The sequence below is a fragment of the Panthera leo genome, chromosome C2 (genome assembly GCF_018350215.1).
Source record: "Panthera leo isolate Ple1 chromosome C2, P.leo_Ple1_pat1.1, whole genome shotgun sequence".
NCBI lineage: Eukaryota > Metazoa > Chordata > Mammalia > Carnivora > Felidae > Panthera > Panthera leo.
Window position 1 is genome coordinate 136,430,005 of NC_056687.1, and position 26,908 is coordinate 136,456,912.

Here is a 26,908-nt window from a genome sequence, read left to right on the forward strand (position 1 = left end):
AGCGGGGAAATAATGAAAAATAATGTTCAGCTGATGTCACAAGCCATTCACCATTCAGACAGTGATGGTTTTCAGGCTGGATTGAAATGAATTTGTTTTCTTCTGCTTCAAAACATCCTGGAAATAGCCTGCCTCCTGAGTTCTGGGGCTGGCGGGGGAGGGGGCAGGTGATGGGTGAGTTAATATTAAAGCTAGCGTATTCCTCCAACATTTTATTATGAAAAATTTCAAACGTACAGAAAAGTTGAAAGAATGGCACAGTGATCACTCCTATCCCCACTACCTAGATTCACTTATTAACATTTCACTGACTTGTTTCGTTACCTAATCTGCTCATCAGCCTATTTGCCCCTTCACAAATATATCAATTCATCTTAATTTTTATTTTATTTTGTTTTATTTGAGAGAGAGAGAGAGAGAGAGAGAGAGAGAGAGATGGCACGAGCAGGGGAGAGGGGCAGAGGGAGAGAGAATCTTTTTTTAAAAATGTTTTCACTTTTTAAATTTATTATTTTTTAAATGTTTATTTGAAATGGGGGAGGGGCAGAGAGAGAGAGAATCCGAGAGAGAGAGAGAATCCCAAGCAGGCTCTGCAGTGACAGTGCAACTCGGGGCTCCAACTTTGGAACTGTGAGATCATGGCTTGAGCCAAAATCAAGAGTCAGACGCTTAACTGATGAAACCACCCAGGTGCCCCTCACCTTATTTTTTGATGCATCTCAAGGCAAGCTGCAGATATCATGATGCTGCACCCGTAAACTTTCAGCATGATCATCGTTAACTAGAGTTTAATATTTATAACTTTTAAAGAATATTTGAGGGAAATTTATATCCAGTAAATGCATAAATCTCCAGTGGAGCATCCCATAAGTTTGACGAACGCCTACCTGCGGAACCCAAACCTCCATTGATATCTGCCAACATCATGATGTTAGACTTTGTTCAGAGGTTCACAGCCCTTAAGATTCTTGTTCTGCTGTGGGGAGAATGGCAATTAATCTGCGAAACCTCAGTAAAGCCAGGAGAGGAGAGGTAAGGAGAAGCACGTCAAGCATGCCAGGGACTGTCCTGATGGCAAGTGACTGGAGTCTGCCATTTCCCCCTTTAGGTTGGACTCAAGTTGGGAGAGGCTCTTTCCTTTTATGTGGTCTACTGTCGCGGTTTAGATATACAAACTTTTTATTTTTTGTTTTAATGTGTCACTGCATTAAAAGTCAAAAGAACACAGAGACGCTGGGAAAAGAATAGAGAAAATTAACTGGAAAAAAACGGGACTGGCAAGGGGAATGTTTCCAGAGAAAAGCGCATTCCTTAAGGCATCTCTGGCTGAGAGCTACATGGCATGCAAAGAATTTAATAATGCGCACATTATGACCCATATTACATAAAAATTATGACTCATATTATGAAAGCACCGCACTTGTGAAGGGACCTGAGAAATAGCGTTGGGCTTTTAAAACTGTTTTAGAAAGGCCGACCAAGGCGCACAACTTTCAAATGAAAAACCGGAATGTGCGCACCGCCCTCATTGTCATCAACAATGAAAAGGACAGTTCTCAACCGTAGTTGAAAACGCTGAGTCGAGGTTTTGTTTGTTTTGTTTTTTTAATTGTTTTTTAAGCGTGAGGCCCAAATCAACAGTCATTCTTTGGGATGAGGCTTAAATTTTTTTCCTGGTTAGTAGGAATGCTAGTGATACCAGTTTTGAAAACTATGGAACATTATACAAAGAAAATAACAAGGTTATAATCCCATCAATGCAGAGATGAGCCCTGTTAACAAACTTTTTGAATTCAAACTTTTCCCACTGCGAACAGCTTTCATTTTGCTAGTGCTTCTAGACAACCGTTCTTTTTTAACAACCAGCGCTTCTTAAAAAAAAAAATTACAGAAAATACTGATTAACACTTTTTTTTTCCCCCTGTGGCAGACGGGATCCAGGAATTGCTATAGGAAGAAAGCGTTCTTAATTAAAAAAAAAAAAAAGTTGCACAGAAAAGTATTTAAAAAGAGAAATAGAAAACATTACGCCTTTATTTTGGTGACTTAGTAACAAAGAAAAGGATTAGCTTGGACGGGTTCTTTTCAAAAATATTTTTTTTTCCTCTGGCTCCCGCTAGGGTGGAGGAAGTTGTCTCCGTTCGTAGAGTGGAATAGAGTGGAAGAACAAATGACTGGGAGGCTCTGCCTCGTTGGGGAGAGCGGGGGTCGGCCGGGGGCAGGGGGGGGGGGCGAGACGGAGGAGGCCAGCAGGTGCCTGCGCTCCAACCCCCTACCCCCACCCTCACCCCCTCCCTCATCCTCACCCCGAGCTTGGCCTCGCCCCCTGGCGGGCGAGCGCTCGGTGCCGAGCAGCGGGGGTGGGGGGCGCAAACCCCGCGGGCAGCGGGAAAGAGGCCGAGGGGGGCCGCCGGGGCCCGACAGGCACCGAGAGGTCGGCACCCGTCGGCACGCACCCTCAGCCCGCAGCCCCAGGAACATGTCCGCGGCCGGCGCGCGGAGCGGAGCCCCGGGGAGGAGGACCGGGGGAGGGCGTGTGCAGCGGCGGCGGCGGCGGCGGCAGCGGAGCCGCTAGTCCCCTCCCTCCTGGGGGAGCAGCTGCCGCCGCTGCCGCCGCCGCCACCATCAGCGCGCGGGCCGCGGCCGGAGCGAGCCCGGCGAGCGGCGCGCGCGGGGGAGGGCGGGGGCGGGGAGGGGGGTGGGCGGAGGGGGCGGGAGGGCGTGGGGGGAGGGTCTCGCTCTCCCGGCGACCAGAGCCCGAGAGGGAGACCCTGGCGGCGGCGGCGGCGGCGGCGCCTGACACTCGGCGCCTCCTGCCGTGCTCCGGGGCGGCATGTCCGAGGCTGGCGGGGCCGGGCCGGGCGGCGGCGGGGCAGGGGCCGGGGCAGGGGCCGGGCTCGGGGCGCTGCCCCCGCAGCCCCCCGCGCCGCCGCCCGCGCCGCCGCAGGGCTCCCCGTGCGCCGCCGCCGCCGCCGCCGGGGGCTCGGGCGCCTGCGGACCGGCGACGGCAGTGGCGGCGGCGGGCACGGCCGAAGGACCGGGAGGCGGCGGCTCGGCCCGTATCGCCGTGAAGAAGGCGCAACTGCGCTCGGCCCCGCGGGCCAAGAAACTGGAGAAACTCGGAGTGTACTCCGCCTGCAAGGTACTCCCTCGCCGCTCCCGGGCCGCCGAAGGGGGGTGGGGGGCCGGGGCCCAGCCCGCGGGACCCTCGCCCCCTCCCCCTTCCCCTCCCGCCCCCGTCTCCCGCCTCCCGCCTGGGGCCGCTGCACCGCGGAAGTGCTGCTGTCGCCCGCGCCCAATTAGCTTCTTCTCGGACGAGAGTCCTGTTGGGTTGGACGGAGGGGATCGCCGAGACCCGGAGCCTTTCATTCTTCCCCCTTGGAAGGAGTTGCCTCTGCGTCTGCGCTCCTGGGCTGCCCTGGGGCTTTGTTGCTCTGTAGGAGCTCGCCTGAGGCACCTTCCAGAGAGGGGAGCAGCGCTTACTAAGTGGCGGGCGCCCCAGGGCCGAGGAGACATCTACCGGGGGCGTCTGAGAGCCCCCTCTTCTCCTGTCTTCTCCCCGTGCCCCGTTGGGAGGAACTGGGTGGAAGGGGTGAGAGTGAATTAGGCTCCAGGACTCCGGCGCTTTGGAAGATCGAAGGGGCGGAACGCGCCGGATGGCGACGTGGGCACAGCCCGAGGCGAGGGTCCGGGAGCTCCCAACATCCTAGGCTGAGGGCGGAGGCGCTGCTGCGCGCGGTGACAGCCCCGTCATTATTGTATTATTACTTGTTTCGTTAAAACGCTGTCCCAGCTGCTCGAGGTGTAAACAGGATTTGGCAAGGTGACAGCCCGGCGCAGCGGGCACCACTGCCCAGGTTGAGGACACGCCTTTCTTGCCATCCCCTCTCCATCCCAGCTCTCGGCACCCTATTGCCCCTTAGCTGCAGATCCAGATGTGGGCGCCGTGCTCCCGGGGTGGGAGGCTTGCCCGAGGCCGCGGGGCAGGCTGGCCCTGCGCTGTCAGCAGCGGCTTTGTTTTGACAGGGTGACAGCTGAGGGGGGCGGGGACTTGGCCTTGTCAGCTCCTGCGGCCTGTGGCTGAGGCGGGGAAGAGACACACTCACACCTCCCATGTATCTCTCCCGCCTGCTGCAAACAGGGTCAAGTTCCCAGATTCCAGATTCCCACAGCCAAGCTGCAAGGGCCACTTTCTGAATTTTGATGTAAAGATTATTAATCCTGCTGGAACCTCTCTCCACAGCCATGCTGTTTTTAGTATTTACTGGACCTTCTCAACTGCAGTGGAAGGTCTCTGCCTACCCCTTTTCCCACACCGTTCCCATCCTCATGTATATGTTGAATGCCTACTGTGTACCCTGTATTTGTTTAATATTAAAGTATTTGGTGAGTGAATGTAGGATGTAGCCTGGTGCTTCTCAAACTTTGAGGTGCATGGGAATCACCCGGGGAGCTGTTAAAATGCTGATTCTGAATCGGGGTGGAGATGTCTGCGATTCTAACAAACTCTCAGATGATGTGATGCTAGTCCAGTGGCCACACGCCAAGCAGCAAGGCCCCAGTTCAGACCTGGGTGATTTATTATTAATCGCTTTTGGATTCAGTCAAGAAGGCAAACTGTCTTCCTCTGAGGTCAATACATGGTTGGTATTTAGAAAGGACTATAAAGAAGATAGAGGGGAGTATGCTTCTAAGAAAGGTGAAGGGCCAGGAGGTGGTTACAAAGGGCATTAGACGAAGCGAGATCTGTGCCCGGAATCGAAAACAAGGTCAGTTACCTGGGACTTGAGGTTCTGCAGCCAGTGTGGGTTCACGTAGTAAGTGTCAGTTCAGCGTTTCTGTCCCGGCGTTTTACCGTGTTCACTTCATGAATCCCTTCTCTCCCTGCTGCCTGCTCTTGCCTTAACGCCCGAAAACTTCCCAGAAGTTTTGGTCCCCAAACCATGAGCATAGGTTGTGTGCCCTGCATTGATATTTTTGATCCTTTCAGACTTCTGAAGAGTGAGATGTAGCAGCTTTTCTAAACTTTGTGATTTGAGTGTTTCATGTTCTCATTCACGACCAGACTTTGGGGAAGGGAAAGCTTCTCATTAAAGGCCTCTTTTTTCTGCTCCCGGGAGACTCTGAAAGTGTCTATTTTTATTTGCTCATTCATTCGATAAATACTTAGAGGGGTCCCAGCTCGGTGCCAGGCTTTGTGCTCGATGCTGGGGCTGTGGTACCCAGAATGTGTCCTTCTGGAGCTGCTGAGGGAGTGTGTGTGCACGGGCACTTGCACGTGCATGCATATGTTGGAGGCCGGGGGAGGTGTGCAGCGAACCATTCACAGCGAAGTAAAAAAAAATTGCTTTCTTAGTTTTTTGTTGGAACTCAGAGGACGGCAGTTCATGGCTGGCATGGGTGGGGTAGGAATGGCTTCCTGGAGGAAGTGTCAGTGGGTGCTAAGGACTCTTGGCAGTGCAGGGTGGGGTGATGTGAAGCTTCTTGAAGAGGAGAAACTGAAAGCACTTGTGAAAGCTTGGAGCTGGGCCAACGGGAGCTGGCGCTGCATTGGCTGAGGCCACCAGGTTGGGGGGCGTTGTGTGTGGCCCCAGGAATCCAGGACTCTTCACCAGGGGAGTAACAGTCTTTCAGATTTGCCTTTTTTTTTTTCTTTTCTTTTTTAACTGTGCTTGGTTGGGTGTGAGGGGAGTGTGAGAGAGCAGTTCTGTGGTTCTTTCTCAGCTTGTCTCTATCCTCACATAAGAAAGCCCCAAAAGGATTCCCCTCTACCTTTTGTCACTGACGGCCTCTTGGCAAGTTGGAGGGAGTGGAGAGGTGAGAGAAGGAGGAGGGACCTGGAAAGGGATGAATAGTTTACTGGGGGCTGTTAAAAGAAAACCGGGTCCCAGACCTGATAAAAGATCTGGCCTTTAAACTTCACAAACGAAACAGAAGGAGGAGGGAGCTAGTTCACAGCCCTGGTGGTATGCCACACCCCGGAGAGAAGAAAAAAGAAGAAACAAACAAACTTGTTTTGCAGGATCCAGGGTAGAGTTCTTTGAACTATGTTCTGGCAAAGGTTGCTTCAGAGAATCTCTTTGCTCCTGTGTGACACGGGAGTGTGATCATTAAAAATGTAGATCTGACCACATGATATCACTACTTGGGACCTTTAATTTCTCTTTGCTGGGGTCCACGAAGCCCAGCACGACCTGACCGCTGCTAAGTCTGGCTCCTTTTCGGGGCCTTGCACCTGTGGTTTCCTTCTACCCCAGGGCCTTTGTACACACTGTTGACTGGTACTGAAAGCTTCACTTTCAAATTAATTCCCAACTCTTCTTGCAGATCTCACATTCCTTGTATTTCTTTTACCTCCCCCCCTCCCCCTTGGGCCAGCCTTCCCATTATAAATTGTTTGGAACCCCCTTGTGCATACCTTTCCTTCCTAGTGCTTTTATCACAATATTTAATTGTGTGATTATTTGATATGTGTTTGTCTCTGAATAGATTCTAACTGATGTGGTTACTGACTGGATGAATGAATTAGAGAAGAGAAAACAGAGGAAATGATTAGCTCTTACGGATGGAAGTAGTGAAATTTTAGCCTGACTGCTTCTTGACGGTGGGGTAGAGGGGATTCTTTCACGTAGGACATTTCTAGGTATCTCACAGGTGTTCGCAGGACTGGGTTTTTAGTGTTATAAAGTAAACTGAAGTAAATGTATGAGTAGCCCAAATCTAAATCTCCTTGAATTTAAGTATTATTTATCTACTTAAAAAAAAAAAAAAAAAAAGGGAAAGAAAAAATATCCCACTGACTCTCCCTAATGAAATAGGGCACTTTTTCAGGAGAGGAGTCAGTATAGTGGCCAAGAGCCTGTGCTTGTGAGCTCAGACTAATTGGAGTTCAGATTTCAGGATATCCAGCTGTGTGACCTTGGACAAGCCTCCACTTCCTTGTCTGTAAAGTAGGAATAATAATACCACCTCTTTGCATAACAGGGAGGATTTAAAGTGGGCTAATAAGTCTGAGGCATCCAGATGGGTGTCTGGCCCTGGTAAGCCCCTCCTGCAGCTCAGATTGGGCATACGCTGTTAACGTGGACGTCAGGAAAGAACGTGGGGCTTAGAGGTATCTCCAGTCTCAGCTCTGCCTCTTTGTGATCCTGGCCATAAGTCATTTGGTTTTTCTCTGAGCCTTGATTACTTCCAAAGTTCCTAGAACCTAAAAGTGTTGGATTAATGCTGGCTAAGGGGAATGGCCGCGTTGTCTGTCGGCCCCGGTGGCCACAAAGCATTTATAGAGAACCCGGTTGCTTTGATTTCTGGGCTGACTGCCATACTTGGAGAGTGACACGGGCTGTAAAATTAGGCTTCACTTAAAAAAATAATGGTTTGTAATCTAAAAGTAACACTGCTTGTAGAATATGCAGAGGGCAGGGGCAGAGAAAAATTGTCCTGCGTTGGCCAGGAACTGGTGCTTGGGGCCCTAGAACAAGCCCTAAAGTTGGGGAGAGCCCCCAATGCTTTTGTATCTGTCAGTCGCTCCCCCAAAGAGCAAATTTCTTTTTCAGCTGCAACATCTAGAGCAGCGGCCCTTACCTAGGAGCTGTTTTGTCCCCCAGGGGATAGTTGGCGGTGTCTGAAGACATTTTTGGTCATTGTTACTGTGAGGGAGGAAGTGCTACTGGCAGCTAGTAAGTAGAGGCCAGAGATGTTACTGAGCATCTCACTCCGCACAGGACAGACCTGCACAACAATTATCGGGCCCCAAATGACAGGGCCAAAGCTGAGGAACTCTGTTCTAAAGGAAAATTATATTGACCCATAATACTGTAAATACATTTGCAGCCTAGGAAACATTAATGCTTTTAAGGTTAATTTGAGTAGCACTTGAAACCTGAAAAACCTCACTCTGCGAATCATGGGGCATATTTCTAAACAGCTTTATTGAACTATAATTTATAGATCACAAAACTCACGGGCTGTAAGTGTGCAGTCAGATGCTTTGGGATAAAGTTATATAATTGTGTATCCATCACTACAGTTCATTTTCTTTTTCCCCCGTCACTACAGTTCAGTGTTAAAAGTCTTCCGTCTCCCTGAAAAGTTTCTTCCCCCCGGGCACCTTTTTAAGGTGATATTTTGTGTTAATTCATAGTTCGTAAACAGAAACCAAATTAGAAATATCCTTTTGGAGACTCAACGGGTAAGTAGAATTATGGTAGCAAAGCAGAAAACATGGAAGGGTGTAGCTATAACATCTACATCTATAGCACATGATTATTTACATGTGGTAACTTCTCTAAGAGGCGGTGTCATGGAGCCAGGCACACATAGGAAAAATATTTCAATTGGCAGGCACAATGTAAAAAGCCCTAGAGAAAGATGACCAAATTTAATTGTTTCCTCATAAACTTTCAGGGAAGATGGAAATTCAAGCCCGCAAAGCCTTCAGATTGCAATTTGCAGTTTTATGTAACTGAGAAAGTAGTTTATAGGGCAAAAGAGAACGTTTTGTTTCAGGAAGCATGTGCTTACACATAGCATTTTGTGATGCAGTGCTGGTGTATTGTTTTTTGTTTGTTTTTAAACTACTGAGCAGATTTAAACCTGGCCACATAGGCGGGATTTAATTCTGTTTCTATCAGCTACATCCACAGGTCTAACCCGTCGTGGGGAACGTCCAGGTGGAAACACACGGTTTCGCATGAGGTCCCTCGGCACAATCAGAACATGTGCTTCTCGGATGAAAGATCTGGATACTCCGTGCAGTGCCAATAAAACTTGGATTTCCAAGGCTCGGTGGCCTCTGATTTAGTTGGTTTGTCTCTCCTCGAGAGGAAGGTAGTTATTTAGGAACAGTTGTCAGTGGTGTCTTACTCTTAATGGTTTCCTGCTGCTAATCTGATTCCAGCACAAAGGCACCTGTGGCAGAGTCGTGGGCGCGCTTCCTATTCTGCGCGCTGCCTGGAGGAAACGTGGAGAATGCTCTTCCCTCACCCTCCGTGCCGGGCACGATGGGGCAGCCACTTCAGGGTCTTGGGTTTCAGTTTCCCTAGTGGTGAAGCGGGAGTCAAGGTGGCACCCATCGACGTGAGGATGACATAGTTTTAGCGTATGTGAGAGTTCTTGGGATACAGGCGTTCCGCCTACGTCTATTTTATTTTACTTTTGGAAACTTTCCCTTGGTATCAGCAGTTGTGTTGATAGTGTTTTGCCAAAGTGTTATGCCTCGTGTCATTTGATTCTTCTGCCTGGGGCAAGAGGAAGGGAAGGAAGGTCATTTTACTCGCGGAGAGCTGAGACCCAAAGAGGTTAAGCAGCTTCTTGGAGCAGCGGCGGTTGCTCAGGGAAGAGCCGGCCCACGTAGATTTTCTTTCCAGCGCAAAAGAGATTTTGCGTCCTCTTTCCAGACTTTCTTGTGGGGTGGAGGGGATGGTGTTCTGAATCTCAGTGGTTTACAGAGAGGATTTCGTTTTAGGCGTTCGATTGCTCTCGTTTGACATTTATTGTTACTCCTATTGAGAGTATGTTCAAAGGCTTTTCTAGTTCATTGAAACCGTGCAGGCCATAAAGCAAACAAAATAAAGTGTTCTTTATTACTGGCCTAGGGCAGACCCATGCATGCCCTTGATTGTTTTAAAGCTGACAGTGGAGAATGGTCACTGTGCTGACCCATTACAATTCCTTGTTGAAGGAAGATGAAAGTGATACCTACTCAGGCAGTAGAAGGTTCCAGATGTGTCAGAGAGGTAAGGAACGAACTGTCCTGGACATTTAGACGTCCCCAAATAGCTCTACAGAAGACTGCACACACAGCGGTGTTTCAGCACAATTCAGAAGGAAGTCATTTTTTTACCTTTTACTTTTATTATCCAGACAGTAAAGTGCTCATATCGTAAGCATACAGCTTGATGAATTTGTGTGTAGGCACACAGCCATGCAGCTGCCATCCAGATAAAGCTGGAGAGCATTGCCAGCACTTCTGAGGGCCCCCTGGTGCCTCCTCCCCACCTCTGCTCACCCTTATTCTGACTTTTATTACTAGAGATTACTTTTGCTTTTCTTAAACTTGACATAAATGGAATCACATGGTATGAATTCTTTTGCATCTGGCTTTTGTCACTCACAGGATGTCTGGGAGCTGTATCCATGTTGTTGCATATAGGAGTAGTTTGTAAAGACATTTTTATTTATTATTATTTAAGTTTATTTATTTATTTTGAGAGAGAGAGAGGAGGAGAGGCAGAGAGGGAGAATCCCGATCAGTGCAGAGCCTGATGTGAGGCTCAAACCCATGAACCACGAGATCATGACCTGAGCCAAAATCAAGAGTTGGATACTTAACTGAATGAGCCACCCAGGTGCCCTAAGACACATGTTTTTAACCTAAAAATAAGTTTAAAAATTGTCAGCCATTTTCAGGATGGAAGTCATTGGATGTGGACAACTTCATAAAATGAATTGTAATTAAATCTTCAAAAGATGGGAATTTGATATTCCAGAATTTAGCATATGTGAAAGTTCTTGGCATATAGGGAAGAACGCATGAGGGCAGAAATGGGGACAAGTAACCAAGGAGGAGGGCGCCTGGGTGGCTCAGTCAGTTAAGCGTTCGACTCTTGATTTCAGCTTGGATCACCATCTCAGGGTTTGGGGGATCGAACCCTGCGTTAGGCTCCGAACTGACTGGGCTGCCAGAGCCTCCTTGGGATTCTCTCCCTCTCTCCCTCTCTCCCTCTCTCCCTCTCTCCCTCTCTCCCTCTCTCCCTCTCTCCCTCTCTCCCTCTCCTCTTTCTTTGCCCCCTCCTCCATCCTCACACACATGCACTCTCTCTCTCTCTCTCTCAAAATAAATAAACAAAAAAAACCAAGGAGGGCTTTAGATAAGCATTGGGATGAAGGAGGAACAGAATGCTGGGGAGGTGGGTGCTGGGGGCCTGTGATGTCACAGCTGCTGGAACGGCCAGCCTGCATACTTCCTTCTCCTCTGGAATCTGTAGTGGTGAGTCCTTACTGGTAAATACCCATGGGAAGTCTTGCTGTCACCCATCCTTGGTTCTGAAAGATATCTAGAGTTCTACGTTGTATCCTGCAAGCCATGCAGAACCATGGTGGGAGCTGTGGCAGGGTTTCTAGAAGGCTGGCCAGAACCCAGCACATAAAGCTCCAGTAGGCATTGACACCTCTGTTGTGTTATTGGCCAAGGGGATGGAAAGGCAGGAAAGAGATCATTTTCCTTCATACTGGAAGTGTGTGCTAAGACCACTAAAGGCCCCCTTCTCTCTAGGAGTGTAGTGAGGAACGCTGATTACTCTGTAGCCCCACACAGTTTTGGCATAGCAACTCATCCTTGAAAACTCACATGAAATATGCAAGCTTATTATTTCATGGAATCATATGGACTATCCACTTATACAGTAATGTTTTCTGTAATTGATGTGTTTAATTATTTTTTAATCGTTATTTATGAGAGAAAGAATGTGAGCAGGGGAGGACCAGAAAAAGAGGGAGACACAGAATCCAAAGCAGGCTCCAGGCCCTAAGCTGTCAGCAAGAGCCCGACGTGGGGCTTGAACTCACCAACTGTGAGATCATGAGCTGAGCCGAAGTCGGACACTCAACCAACTGAGCCACCCAGGCGCCCCTGTGATTGATGTATTTAACACAACAGAATTTTTTACATTTTTACTTGTGTGCACATGTACATGGGGGTGTTAAAACTAATGCTGTTTGTTTATTCTACATTTATTTCCATGGGCTGCTTTAGATTTCTGCTTAGGTAGCTCCCATCTAAATTCCTTATGACAATTCATCACTTTTCATCACAATTGAAATAGAATTGAATCTTTATAATATTGAATTGCTTTCATCTCTGGCATTTAGTTATGCATGCTGATACCCCTTGCATTGCACACTTTTCTTCTCCAGGTATTGGTGTGGCTTGTTGTCAAACCTCATTCTGGTCTGTTATTCAAATGCCAACTTTTCAGAGAAGCCTTCCTGACCACCCCCACCCCCCCACCCCCCGCCAAATACAGCAGCACCCCATCACTCTGTAAGGTTACCTGTTTTGCTTTCCTTTTCCTCATTTTTCAACACTTGGAAATATATACTGTTTACTTTGTGACAATAGAAGTTCCATGAAGCAGGGACTTTGGTTCACTTTGTATTCCAGTTCCACTGACTATGCCTTGCACATAGTAGGTGCTTAATACATATTTGTTAACTGAATGGGTAATTTCGTGTTCACAGCGAATTTCATATTCACAGGCTTCATGAGACTGGAAGAGGGGAGACTGTGTGTAGACACAAGGCAGCTGAAGCTCAGAGAGGTTTAGCAACTCGCGCGAAGCTGTATGGTCGCCGGGCTGGGGCTGGAACAGCATCTTCTGACTCTGTTGCTAAGTGTGGTCCCCGGTGAGCTTACAGTTAGACCTGATGACATAGGCAGTACTTGTCAGATGGCCTGGGCTTCTGCTGTAAGACGAGCAGGGAGAGTCACACCCACCGTGAATCCTTTTCTGAGAGGATGATGTGAACTTCTTTGACCACCGTCTCCTCTTCTGCAAGTTAGAAGTCAATTCTCAAAAGTGTGTTGTGAGTATCGTGAGACCAGCGAATTAAAACCTATGAAGTGAGAAAAAGGCCCTACCACATATTCTAAAAGTCTATACTGTGTTAGTGAACGAAAAAAAAAATCACCTACAGAGGCATGTTTTCTTTTTTTTTTTTTTTAATGTTTATTTATTTTTTGTGGGGGAGAGAGGCAGAGAGAGAGAGGGAGACACAGAATCTAAAGCAGGCTCCAGGCTCCGAGTGCTCAGCACAGAGCCCCACGTGGGGCTTGAACCCAGGAACTGTGAGATCGTGACCTGAACCGATGTTAGATGGTTAACTGACTGAGCCACCCAGGCACCCCCAAAGGCATGTGTTCTAACTACTGTTTATATTTTTGTTGCTTTGCTGCCTACTGAGACTAAAGGCTACAGTCGGCTTTCTTTAATTTGTTCTTCTGTTTGTACCAGAAGCACAGACACAGGGTTTATTACTTTTTAAATCAGGAGGTGAATACATTTATTGTGCATCAAGTGTGAATAATATCTTTAATGATCCATTTGGAGTGATACATCACCTAACCTTAGGAGGAGGCTTTGAGTAACCCCTTCAGTCACCTCAGGCAGGACATACGAGGATCCTTCCATTAGTTCTATGCCCTCCTAAAAAGTCCCCATCCGTTGCATGCTCTTGGTCTGTGCAGCCCTCTGTGAGGCTTCTGTGGTATGCAGGAGATTCCAGAAGTACAGGGATGAGACCTGAGTAGTATCATAGTGACTGATGGTGGCAGCTCTAATTTGCATCAGCTCTAACAAGCTGGTGTTGAAACTGGATGGCAGAATGCCAACGAAGTCAAGGTCAGCATACTTTGAAATAGCAAAGTGAGTCATGTAACCCGGGATTTGCACATACCCATAGGACTACCTGACTCACCCCACCTCCAGGGCGACACGTCCATGAGTATTGTTAGGTACCTGTGCCCAGGCTCTGTCCTGGTGGGCGGTGAGTGACAAAGGAAGTGAAAGCCACAAGGAGCCTCGCATCTTGCTGGGGAGACAGATATGGAGGGAAAGAAAAATTCAAGTGAATAATCAAGCATGAAGTCAGTGCAGAGAAAAACCATGATAAGCTGGGGGCAGCTGGAAGTGTAGGAAAGAGGCTCAGCCTAGGTGGAGTGAACAATATAAAACAGCAGAGAAGCAAAAGTGAAGGGGGCAGGACATCAGAGTGGTTTGGAACGTGCACCTAGGCAGCAGACTGCCTGGGTTTGAATGCTGAAATGCTGCTTTCTCGCTGTGTGAGCAGGGGGAGATTACTTACCCTTTACAAGCCTCAGATTGCATAGCTGAATATAGAGAGTGTGATTTTGTCAACTTTATCCATTCATTCAACAAACTGTTACATCGTGTGCCAGGCATTGATTTAGATGCTGGGGATACAGTGACAGATGGGTTTTTATTCTTGCAGAGCTTGCTTTCTGGTAGCAGAAGCAGACAGTAAACAAGAAAATAACAGAAAGTGGTAAGTGCCACACAGAGAATGAAAACAGAGAAGTAAATGAGAGTGCCTGGGGAGTCCTTCCGACATGTGCCCATAAAGGTCTCTCAGTGGATGGGACAATGTCTGGGGCCTGAATGATAACAAGAAGCTTGGGGGTGGGGATAGTATGTGTGTGTGTGTGTGTAGAGGATGCCAGGTGGGGAGTGCACAGACTCTGGGGGGAGAAATGGCTTGGTATGCTCAAGGGTGGCCAGGTGACCCTTGTGGGTAGATGGGGAGCAAGGGGGCAAGTGTAGGAGATGAAGTGGGAGAAGTAGATGGGGCCAGATGGCCAAGTGCATATAATTTTCACACAGTGAAATGATCTGATTTCCGCTTCTTTTTTAAAAAAATGATATAGCTCGCTTGCTCTTCCTTCCTTCCTTCCTTCCTTCCTTCCTTCCTTCCTTCCTTCTTTCTTTTCTTTTCTTTTCTTTTCTTTTCTTTTCTTTTCTTTTTCTTTCTTTTCTTTTCTCTTTTCTTTTCTTCTCCTTTTCTTTTCTTTTCTTTCAAGAGAGCACAGGTGAGAGAGGAGCAGAGAGGGAGAAAAGCATGTTTACCTGAAACAGGGCTCCAGCTCACCTGAGGAAGGACTCGAACTCCTGAACCATGAGATCATGACCTGAGCCCAAGTCAGATGCTTAACTGACTGAGCCACCCAGGTGCTCCCCATTTCTATTTCTGATACTTTCAACAAATGCATATCAAGACCCAGAACATTTTTTTTTAGTTTTTTTTTAATGTTTTTATTTATTTTTGAGACAGAGAGAGACAGAGCATGAGTAGGGGAGGGGCAGAGAGAGGGGGAGACACAGAATCAGAAGCAGGCTCCAGGCTCTGAGCTGTCAGCACAGAGCCCGACACGGGGCTCAAACTCATGAACAGTGAGATCATGACCTGAGCCGAAGTTGGATGCTCAACCGCCTGAGCTACCCAGGCGCCCCCCAGAACATTTTAATCACCCTAGGAAGTTCCCTTCTCCTTGCCATTCAAATTCCTCGCTATCAAAAGCAACCACTGATCTACTTTGTATCATGATATATTAGTTTTGATGTTCCAGAATTTCATATAAATGAAGCCACACAGTACATCCTGTTCTTCTTTCAGTGTAGTTTTTTTGAGATTCATCTATGTTGCATGTATCAGTGATTAATTTCTTTTTATTGCTGAGAGGTACTCAACTGTATGGATGAACCAGTTTGTTTATTCATTTACCTGTTGATGGGTTGTTTCAGATGGATTCAGATAAGATTTTCATTTTAAAGCATCTCCTTGGGCTGTTTTGGGACAAATAAAGTGTGCAAGAGGAAGAAAAGAGGGCTAGTTGAAGTTGCTGCAGGGTTAGGTATAAGTGGGATGGTGGCTTATGACGGGGGATGGCAGTGGAGGGGGTAAGAGTAGACATTTCGCGCAATACTATGAACTCAGGGGCAGTGGGACTTGATTTGTTGGGGGATGGTGGTGAGGAGGAGACAGAAATGAACTTGATGTCTAGGCTTTTAGCCTGAGCAATGAAAGGATGGTAGTTCCATTTACCAGCTTGGGCAAGACTATGAGAGAGACAGGTTTGGAGTGGAGGAGAAGAGTCCTTTTTCTGGATGTGTTTAGCCAGGTGAGTCTTTTAGTAGTCAAGTGTTGTCTTGATAGTAAAATGAGGTAATCCACTTAGCAGTGTGCTTTAGTATCTGGAATATTCTAATTGCTCAAAAAAATGGTAGTTACTGTTACAGTTAAAAGCAGAGCTAAATAATAACTACTGATCTTAAAGAGGCCGGCCAAATTGGAGGAAAAGGAAAAACAAGTACACAGAAATAGTGGGAAATAGGATCCTCTCTTTGGGTGAAGAAGAAATCAGTTGATAGAAAGTCTTGAGTTTCAGGTAGAAAATTTTGGACTGAATTCATTAAATAAAAGTAAGTCTTTGCACTTTAAGAAGGAGGAGACCCGAGATATTTTAGAGTGCCAGCGAAAAGCTCTAGGTTTTGGTTTTGGCTCCCTGCTCCTTTGCCAGCTGGGGTAGCTCAGGCAAGCCACACCCCTTCTGTAAGCATTGAATTACTTGTCCTGTGGGGTTATAGGGAGAGGAAAATAAGATGATGTAGGCGAAAATTGCCTTGGAAAGTATCAGGCAGAAGTGCTCCATGTTGTTAGATGGCATTTTATGTTATGTTCTTTTGAGAGATCATGAGCAGGGGAGGGGCAGAGGGAGAGGGAGAGAGAATCTTAAGCAGGCTACACACTCAGCATGGAGCCCACGATTCTGGGATCATGACCTGAGTCGAAATCAAGTGCTGGACACTCAACCGACTGAACTACTCAGGTGCCCCAATTAGATGGCATTTTATTTATTTGTTTTTTTTAAGTTTGTTTATTTTGAGAGAGAGACACACATGCTCAAGTGGGGGAGGGGTAGAGAGAGAGGGAGTGAGAGAGAATCCCAGGCAGGCTTCGCACCGTCAGCAGAGAGCCCGACTCAGGGCTCCATCTCAGGAACCATGAGATCATGACCTGAGCCAAAATCAAGAGTCAGATGCTTAACTGACTGAGCCCCCCAGGCGCCCCAGATGGCATTTGAGAGTAGGCTGATGTGTCCGGTGCTTGTTAGATGGAGGAGGAGTGGGGATATACTGAAAGTGAGAAGAAAGCTATTCCTTCTAACTGGCTATTAAAACCTTGACCCGGGGCCCTGCCCATGAGAATGGAGAAGGTGCAAATCTGGGAGAGACTTGGAAAGAAGAATCAGACAGCCTTGGGTGAAGGCACTGAATGCAGATGTCCTAAGAAAAGGCAATGCCACTGGAGGGAATAGGCTAGTTGAAGAGGGGTGTTGGGGTTGAGGGCAAGCCTAATGTAAAGCTTACCGGGCAGAGATGCCAGGTGTGGGCAGTTGGGAATGCAGGCTGGAAGTTCTGCTTTGCGGGTTCGGCTGGTTATGTGGATGTGTGAGTCATCGGCCCAGATAACGACGGATACCATGAGAACGTGAGCTGTCCAAGGAGCAGTGTTTATGTATGGCACTGTTGGTTTTGCTCATCCTGGCTGACTTGGTGCCAGAACAACAGGCTGAAGAATGACAAATTCTATCTGTCAGCTGGTTGTCTGGCCTGCTCAGTGTCAGCCAAACAGTTTGACAAGTCTTTCCACTGTGTGGAAGACTGAATTGTCGCTTTGGCAAGGTCACCAATAAAGTCTGAGATTGGTTCTGTGTATATTAAAAGAGGTTTCAGAGGTGCCTGGGTGGCTCAGTCGGTTAAGTGTCTGACTTTAAAAAAAAATTTTTTTTAACGTTTATTTGCCTTTGAGACAGAGAAACAGAGTGCGAGCAGGGCAGGGGTAGAGAGAGAGGGAGACACAGAATCTTAAACAGGCTCCAGGCTCTGAGCTATCGGCCGATAGCTCAGAGCCTGACGTGAGGCTTGAACTCACGAGCCGTAAGATCTTGACCTGAGCCGAAGTTGGCCCCCCAACCGACTGAGCCATCCAGGCGCCCCAGTGTCTGACTCTTAATCATGGCTTGGGTCATGATCTCATGGTTGTGAGATCAAGTTCCACGTCTGGTTCTGCACCAACAGCGTGGAGCCTGCTTGGGATTCTTCCCGACCCACCCCACCTCCCCTCTGCCCCTCTCCTGCTTACACACACACACACACTCTCTCTCTCTTAATAAACAAACAAACATTAAAAAAAAAAAAGGTTCCAGTGATTGTTTGGGATTTAGGGTTCTGGGGCACCAGTTTCTTGGCCTTGGTGTCATTCAGGACCTCTTGAGGCCCTTCCATGGGTGATGTGTGTTTGGGTTGGTCCTGGAGACATGCCTCAGATGTGATGAAGAGTCTGGCCCATCCCTAGGCAATTTGGTAGCACTGGAGTCATTTAGTACCTTTTGAGATAATGCCTGAGGGTGTGAGCCTTTGATTCCGGCACACCTGATTATTTAGCATAAAGAGGGCAGGCAGTTCCTGACTGAGCTCCAGCCCAGGCATAGGACTTCTTCCAGATGGCAAGGTCACGAAGGTTTTCTGTTGATGTTGGAGTAATCTTGAGAGCTTGGAAGAGGAGCGTCTGACTAGGGTGTTTATACCTAGGTCACTTCCTCATGACATATTTTCCATTCTCCTTGTGTATCCTTGACTACTCTTCAGTATTTGCTTTGTGTCCTTGTGACTTTCCAGACCCAAATGGCACTCTTCATTAAGGTCTTCAGAGATATTTCTCCCTGGATTACCACACTGGTTATCTTTTCTCCCCTTCTACGTCTGTTTTTACTTTGAATTTCAGGCAAATTTGTCTTCTGAGGGAAGTCTCCCACCCCACTACCACCTTCTTTTCACTTGTGCCAAAAGTACCCAGATTTGGGGGGCACCTGGCTGACTCAGTTGGTGGAGCATGTGACTCTTGACCTTGGGGTTGTGAGTTTGAGTCCCACACTGGCTGTAGAGATTACTTAAAATGTTAAAGAAAGCACCCAGATTTTTTAAATCCCAGTTTTAAGTCATAGCTTTATGGTGCCTGCTGGCCTTCCATGTACATCTGTGTGAGCTGGAAAGACTTTCACAGTGGAGAGAGAAAGAGTCTATGTCCCTGAAAGGATTGCCTAGCTATTTACAGTTTAATTGTGTATGAGAAGCTGAAGTTAATCCCGGGAAAAGAGGAAGGTATTAATACATGCATCAGACCACTTTGTCCTTTCAAGTCTTTGATACTCTAAGGGTGGTCCTCACTTGGGAACTCTTTAGGAATGCAGCATCTTAGGTCCCCACCCTAGGTTTACTGAATGAATCTGCATTTTAATGAGATTTCCTAGGTGATTCCTGAGCAGATTACAGTTTGGGAAGCACTGCTTGAAATCACAAGAGCATTATCCACATTGCCCCCAAAGCAGTTCACCTCCAAATTTATTGGGATCACTACTGCTTACAGAGACTCCAGGTGTTGTTTTTTAAAACAGGATTAAGAGATTTTTTTTCACAGTCGCACATGCACACCGTTGAGAGGAGAATCCAGACAGCTCACGATGGAGGCACATGAAAATATTAGCCCTCTCACCTGTCCTCCTCCATCCTGGCTTTCACTACCTTTCCTTGTTTCCAGATCCAGAACGTGTCAGTCTCCCCCCCCCCCCCCCCCCCCCCCCCAAGACTGCACCGTGTTGTTTATACCACAGTTCAAGGAGGGGAACTCGATTCACTGTACAGAAATCCATTTGGATTCCTGTTAGGCTCGAATGAAGCTGTGAACATGCCAGAAAGTTGGATGTCAGCAAGTCAAGAGTGTTGGATGAGGGTAGCCCAAAAGAAGCACCAGCAATGCGGCTTTATTATTAGCAAGTTTTAATTGTTTCAAAGTCTCCATTTTAAAAACAGGACAACCTACTTAAAGATGTATTCCCATCCTTTGCTGTTTCTCTTTTGCTGACAGATTCTGACAGTAGAGGTGTGGCCACCTAGACAACTAACTTCTTTTGCTGTTTTAGATTGGAGAAGGACAGAGATGGAGACCCCCATTTTCTGGTTTGTCTTTTGTTTTTTTCCCAAATGTAGCTTATTAAGCTTCTTTAATTTGTGAGGAGAAAATGTGCTTCAGTTTTGGGACACAGTGTGGTGAAACTTTCCAGAAGACCTGTATTTGAAGTGATAATTAGTTATTAGCAGTTCTTGCCTTTTTGAAAAACAACTTCAGTGGGATATAATTGGATGCCCTAAAGTCTCTGGTTTTAAGTGTACAATTCAATGACTTTTAGGAAATTGAGTTTTAGATTTCCATCTCCCCAGAAAGGTCCCTGTGTCTATTTGCAGACAACCCTGTTTGCACTCCAGCCTCAGACTATATCTATTTATATCCATCCATCCTTCCTTCCTTCCTTCCTTTTTTCCTTCCTTCCTTCCTTCCAAGAGAGGGCGCAGGAGCAAGAGAGGGGCAGAGGGAGGGAGAGAATCTTAAACAGGCTTCCTGCTCAGTGCAGAGCCCAACATGGGGCTCGATCTCATGACCCTGAGATCATGACCTGAGCTGAGATCTAGAGTTGGACTCAACCTACAGAGCCACACTGGTGCCCCCAGACTAATCAACTTTCTAGATCTATAAATTTGCCTTTTCTGGACATTCATATAAATAGGATTATATAGTATGTGTCTGGCTTCTTAGCATAATGTTTTTGAGGTTCATTCATGTAGTGTATATATATATATATATATCAGCATCTCAGTCTTTTTTTAATGCCAAATAATATTCCACTGTGTGGATATGCCATATTTTGTTTATGTATTCACCAGCGATGGATATTTGGATTCATTCTGCCTTTTGGCTAATTAATATGAATAATGTTGCTGTGGACATCTGTGTGCAAATCTTTGTGTGGATACATGTTTTCATTTCTCTTGGGCAGATACTTTGGAATAGGTTTGTTGGGCCATGTGGTAAATTTATGTTGAACTTAATTAAGTTGTGGTAAAATACATCTTGCATAAAATTTACCATCTATAAAGAATGTTTTTGTGAACTTGGGTGTACAAATATTTCTTTAAGTTCCTGCTTTCAATTCTTTAAAATTGCTAGATCATATGGTAATTCTATTTTTAATATTTTGGGGAACTGTCATACTGTTTTTCATAGTGGCTGCACTGATTTTCCTTTCCACCAATAATGCACAAGGGTTCCTGTTTCTCTGCATCCTCACCAACACTGGTTCTGGTCAGTAGCCATCCTAATGAGTATGAGGGGGTAGGTATCTCATTATGGTTTTGATTTATGGTATTTCCCTAGTGATTAGTGATGTTGAGTGTCTTTTCATAGGCTTATTGACCATTTGTCTTTGGAGAAATGTCTGTTCAAGTCTTATCCCCTTTTGGGTTGTTTCTTCTTTGGTTGTTGAGTTGTAGGAGTTCTTTATAGCTCCTAGATATTACCCTTTATCGGGTATTTCATGGGCAAATATTTTTTTTCATTCTGTAGGTTGACTTTTCACTCTATTGATTGTGTTCTTCGATGCACAGAAGTTTTTACTTTTGATTAAGTTAAATGAAGCTATTTTTTTAAATGTTCATTTTGGGTGAGACAACTGGAGAGCAAGTGGGGTACGGGAAGAGAGAGGGAGAGAGAGAATCCCAAGCAGGCTCCCCACTGTCAGCACAGAGCCTGGCTTGGGGCTTGATCTCATGAATAGATAGATGAATACCTTCCTCCTACAGGGTGGAATAGAATAGAGAGCCCAAAAATAAACCCTCACGTAAATGATCAAATGATTTCTGCCAAGACCAGTCAATGGAGAAAGGGCAGTTTTTTTCAACAAGTGAGCTAGAAAAACTGGATATTAACTTGGAAAAGAATGAAGATATTGGACCCTTACCTTAAACCTGGGTGGCTCAGTCAGTTAAGCATTTGACTCTTGATTTCGGCTCAGGTCATGATCTCATGGTCATGAGATCAAGCCCCAAGTAGGCTCTGCACTGAGCACAGGGCCTGCTTGGGATTTCCTTCTCTCTCTCTCTCTGCCCCTCCCTTGCTCGTGTACCCATGTGCACACTTTCTCTCTGAAAAATAAGTAAATAAATATTAAAAAAACAAAACAAAACAGGAAAAGCTTCATGACATCAAATATGGCAATAATTTCTGATATGACACCAAAAACACATGCAACAAAAGAAAAAATAGACAAGGGGTATCTTGGTGGCTAGTCAGTTAAGCATCTGAATCTTGATTTTGGCTCAGGTCATGATCTATGTTTAACTTTGTAAGAAACTGCCAAACTCTTTTCTACAGTGGCTACAATTTTACATCTCCTCCAACAATGAACATTCCCATTTCTCTACATCCTTGTCAACATTTATCATTACCTGCTCTTCTGTTTTTTAATTTTGTTTTTGTTTTTGTTTTTTAATTTTTAGAGAGTGTGAGTGGGGGAGAGGGGCAGGGGGAGAGAAAGAGAGGTTGAATCTTAGGCAGACTCCATGCCTAGTGTGGAGCCTGACCTGGGGCTTGATCCCATGACTCTGGGATATGACCTGAGTCAAAATCAAGAGACAGGTGCTCATTGACTGAGCCACCCAGGTGCCCCATTATTATTATCTGCTCTTTTGGTTGTAAGAGCAAGGTGTGAAGTTGTATCTAATAATGGTTTTGGTGTTGACTTTTAAACATTCTACTTTTGTCTCACCTGGAGTAGAGAGGTAGTAAAATAGAGTGAGGACCTCCGCACACAACCTCAGGACCAGTTATTTGCCTCAATGTACCCAATGAGTGCTTCTGCAGGGTAGACTGAGAAAGTTCTGGCAAATCTCTTAACATCTTAGAGCCTCAGCTTTTTCTTCTGAATAGCGGGGATAATTAATACCTTCCTCCTACAGGATGAGATAAGAACAAGTATACAAGTGCTTTTTCTCATTTTAGGTGCTTAATACATGTTGGAGGCACAGGTTTACTCCATCAGTTTCCCTTCAGTGTGTTCTTGTTATGAGACATCCCTGTCACTGATTTAAGTTTTCCAGCAAATAGGACTTCCCAGTATTGTAAGCATGACTGAATCCTAGTCATCTTGGCTGTCTTCCTCTTGTTCCTCTGGATGTCACCCAAATATCTTCACGCCTGTCTCACTCATCGACACTGAATGAACTGTGAGCACCCTGCTCCCTTGTCTAGCTGTCATCTGAGTCACGATCCTGTGTTTCTCCAGTGTAGCTTCCTTCTCGCCCTCCATCCTGGCTTCTGCATACCACAATGAAGGCTGTTGCCTTCTCTTGCCATCTGACCTTGGATTCTACTGGGGCAAGACCATTTACATCCTGGGCCTGTTGAAGCAATCCGGTGGCTTTTTCCTTCTTGCTTGGTTCTGCCACGTCTGCAGAGATGTGCTCTTGGGGGAGATGAAGTCATCTGGGGAGCTCTGTCCTCCTTGTGCCTGGGTTGCTAGCTATAGCAGTAATTGGCTTTGCAGCATACTCCCTAAAAGGTTGTCCTTCAGATGGTACTTTGTTAAAGCTGCAAGGCCAGTCCCCTTGGGAGTTCCCGCAGATAGCAGCTGTCTTGCCTAGTTAAGGAGAGATGTGGGAAAGGTATTCTGAAGGAAAACCTCTTATCTGGAAGAACAGTGGCTGGGCCTGCACATCTGGAAGGGAGAATTAAAGGCCAAGGCAGAGGGCATGGTAGAACAGCTTGGAACATGTGGCAGAAAGTGCTTTGCTGGCAGTCAAGGATAAAGGCAATGAATGTTTTCTTTAGTATGTCCTCTTCAGTAAATTGGGCAAGAAGTCCCACACATACTACAGTTTTTTTGCACTTAGGTTTCCAAGTGCCCAAGTGCATGTACACATGTAAGAAGTGCTTTGTATATCCTACTAAAAAAAGAAAAAAGAATAAATCCTGAAACAATTGAGCCAAGCTCAAGGGATTTCCAGGTATCTCAGAGAGGTATAACTCAAACCACTTAGAACCACTTAGGAAATGTTAGGACTGTCCTAGGCGTAAGCTCTTAGGGTCTATAGCAAAGACGGGTTTTGGGGGGTAGATCCCTTTTAAACTCTAGTGTGGCAATAGCCAGTAGAAATGTAGCATGAGCCACACACGTGACTTAACATATGTAATTTTCCAGTGGCCATATGTATTGGTTTCCTAGGACTGCCATAACAAATTATCACCAATAAGGGGGGTTAAGTAACAAACTTTCCTTATTTACAGTTTTGGAGGCCAGAGGTCTGAAGTCAAGGAGTCAGCAGAGCCATGCTCCCTCCAGAGGCTCTGGAAAGAATCCTTTCTTGCCTCCTGGCCATCTTCAGCATTCCTTGGTGTATAGATGTATCACTCCAGTCTCTGCCTCTGTCTTCACATGGCCTGTGTGTCTCCGTGTCTATGGCTCAATGTCCAAATCTCTCCTTTCTTTCATAAAAGCACCAGTTATTGGTTTTAGGGCCCAGTTGATGTTCGGGATAATTTCATCTCAGCATCCTTAACTGTTCATATCTACAAGAAATCATATCTGTTTTCAAATAAGATCCCGTCTGGTGTTTCAAGTCCCGGACTTGGCACCCACTATGCCAAATTAAAAAAAAAAGAGAGAAAAACCAAATAATAAATTTTATTAATTTTAGTATATTATTTAATATTCTACAATATCATTGTAACATGTAATAATATATAATAATATATATTTTTTAACATTTATTCATTTTTGAGAGACAGAGACAGAGTGTGAGTGGGGGAGGGGCAGAGAGAGAGGGAGACACAGAATCTGAAGCAGGCTCCAGGCTCTGAGCTGTTAGCACAGAGCCCGACGCAGGGCTCAAATCCATGAGCAGTGGGATCATGACCTGAGCCAAAGTTAGAGGCCCAACCAACTGAGCCACCCAGGCGCCCCTAATATAAAATAATTCTTCATGAGATATTTTAACATTCTTCTTTTGTTTTTGACACTAAGTCTTTGACATCTAGTGTTTATTTTACTCTTAGAATGCATCTCATTATAACATGTAATCAATGTAAAATAATTCTTCATGAGATATTTTAACATTTTTTGTTTTTGACTGTACGTCTTTGAAATCTAGTGTTTATTTTACTCTTAGAATGCATCTCAACTTGGACCTACTCCCTTTTGGAGACTGGATACCCACTTGTGGCTGCCTGCTGCACACCGGCCAGCTCAGCTCCAGTGCTGGGGGGCTCACAAAACTTTTATACTTCTCAGTGTTTTGCTTATGTTTTCTCCCTCCTTTGTTCTCTTTGTCCTTTTATCTTCCGATTAGTTTTCAGGGAATTTTCTATGTATTTGGAAACAGTCTCAGTTGTTCTGAACAAAAGAAATAAAAGTCCTTTGTGAAAGCTACTGAGATCCCAAGACTCAGTGGGGGAAGCAGAGTGAGTCCATTTTGAAAGAAAAGTCCTTTATTCAGTTACATGTTTAAGTGTTTATTGTTGGTGGAATTCATTAAGTACTTCTATCACAGGTAGCTTAAGGAAGTAAAGTTAATACTTGGGATGTAACTTTTTTTTTTTTTTTTTTTTTTTTTTTTAGCAGAGGGAATATAAGACTTTATTATTCCAAATCTCTCTGCCCTGAGATCTTTACCCATTATCAGACCCCCATGAACACGGCCATTCTTCTCTGTCATGTTAAGACAAGGAGTGGAATAAACTTTTCTTTATGGGCTGATTCTTCTAAGTCTGTTGTAATAATGAAGTCAGAATTTCTATCTCTAAAAATCTATATTGTCTTTTTCAAGAATTGCAGGCTTGTTATTTTTTGGCTTGAACCTCAGGAAAGGGAGGGAGATTTTATAAGCAACCCCACGGGGGAAAAGTTTTGGATCCTTGAATTCTTAAATGTGGTTTGTGATAAGGATGTGGTTTCTGCATTTCCTCCCCCATGACTGATTTATACTGAGCCTCTGTTACGGTCCTTGGATATTTTTCTGGAATTATATTTTTCCCTCAGATGAATTCATGTTAAAGAAAATTAGCAAGCAACCCATGAATATGAATACTGTAGAGAAAAATATAAAGTACAGTGTGGGGACATCTGGGTGGCTCAGTTGGTTAAGCATCTGACTCTTGATTTCAGCTCAGGTCATGATCTCAGGGTTTATGAGATAGTGCCCGATGTTGGGCCCTGCACTGACAGCTCAAAGCCAGCTTGGGATTCTCTCTCTCATCCCCCGTTTGCTGTCTGTCTGTCTGCCCCATTGCTTTCTGTCTGTCTGTCTGTCTCTCTCTCTCTCAAAACAAAGAAATAAACTTTAAAATAGAAAAAGAATGATAAAGTACAATATGAATGTCCCTCTCCCTTTCCCACTTCTGCCCCCCTCCATAAGTATGTATCCTTCTAGTTTCTCTGTATATCCAAATACATATTACATGCTTAAATTGCATATTCTCTTATTTTATTAAAAGATATATTGGATTATGCTTAGTATTGTTCTGTAGTTTGCTTTTTCTGCCTTTTACTGGGACCTGGAGGGGTCCCAAGTCTATGCGGTTAGTTGTATTGATAAATGTGGCATAATAGTCTGTGGCACCAATCTACATAATTTTATAAATTCTTATATTAATGATCAGATTTTACCTGACATATATTTTTTCTTTTGCTCTAATAAATGGTGTACAGATATCGTTGAGCACATGTGAGTATTTCTGTAGGAAAGCTTCCAAGTAGTGCCCTTGGGCCAAAGGGCACAAACAGTCCAGTTTGGTTTCTGAAAGTCTGTACCAATGTTTCCTGCCACACATGTTATATGAGGGTGTGTGTTTCCTCACATCTTGGTCAACCTTAGATATCAATGTCAACTTTTTCTGTATTTTTGCCAACTTAACTAGTATGAGGAAATACCTCACAGGGCTTTTACTTTTTCATTTCTACATTACTAGTTATTTTGACCATTTTGTATAGGTTTATTTAACATTAGCATCCATTTTTCTTGGAATCATCTGGATTTACAAATTTTTCCCTGTCAGACTGTGCTTTTTACTTCTTGTTTTATAGATGATCTTTATAAATTCCGAATATTAATACTTTGTTATATATGTCATAAGTGTATATATTCTTTCAACTGATCTGGTTTATGGAACTTACATGTTTGAGGAGAATTGCTATCTTTACAATACAGATTTACCATATTGTAAATTGTAAAATTAATACGTTTACATCCTGTCATGAACAATGCATATTTCTTCATTTCAATACGGAAATTTATCCAATCTTTAGTAGAAAGTTATAGTTTTCTGTATACAGATCTTACTCATCTCCTTGAAGATTTATTCCTAAGTATTTGATGGTTTTTGCTATTAGGATCTTTTTTTTTCCCTATTACATTTTCTAAGTGGTTCTTGCTGACATAGAGAAAAG

The 26,908-nt window shown here is 45.3% G+C and overlaps 1 protein-coding gene across 1 annotated transcript in view; it reads left to right on the forward strand.

The window, feature by feature from the left end:
* Positions 1-2,818: 2,818 nt before the first annotated feature.
* The window catches only part of KAT2B (lysine acetyltransferase 2B), a 103,044-nt gene continuing 78,954 nt past the window's right edge, over positions 2,819-26,908 (forward strand). The window contains exon 1 of the mRNA XM_042903586.1: positions 2,819-3,142. Coding sequence (XP_042759520.1) covers positions 2,834-3,142 — 309 coding nt within the window. The 5' untranslated portion in view covers positions 2,819-2,833. The remainder of the gene's footprint in view (positions 3,143-26,908) is intronic.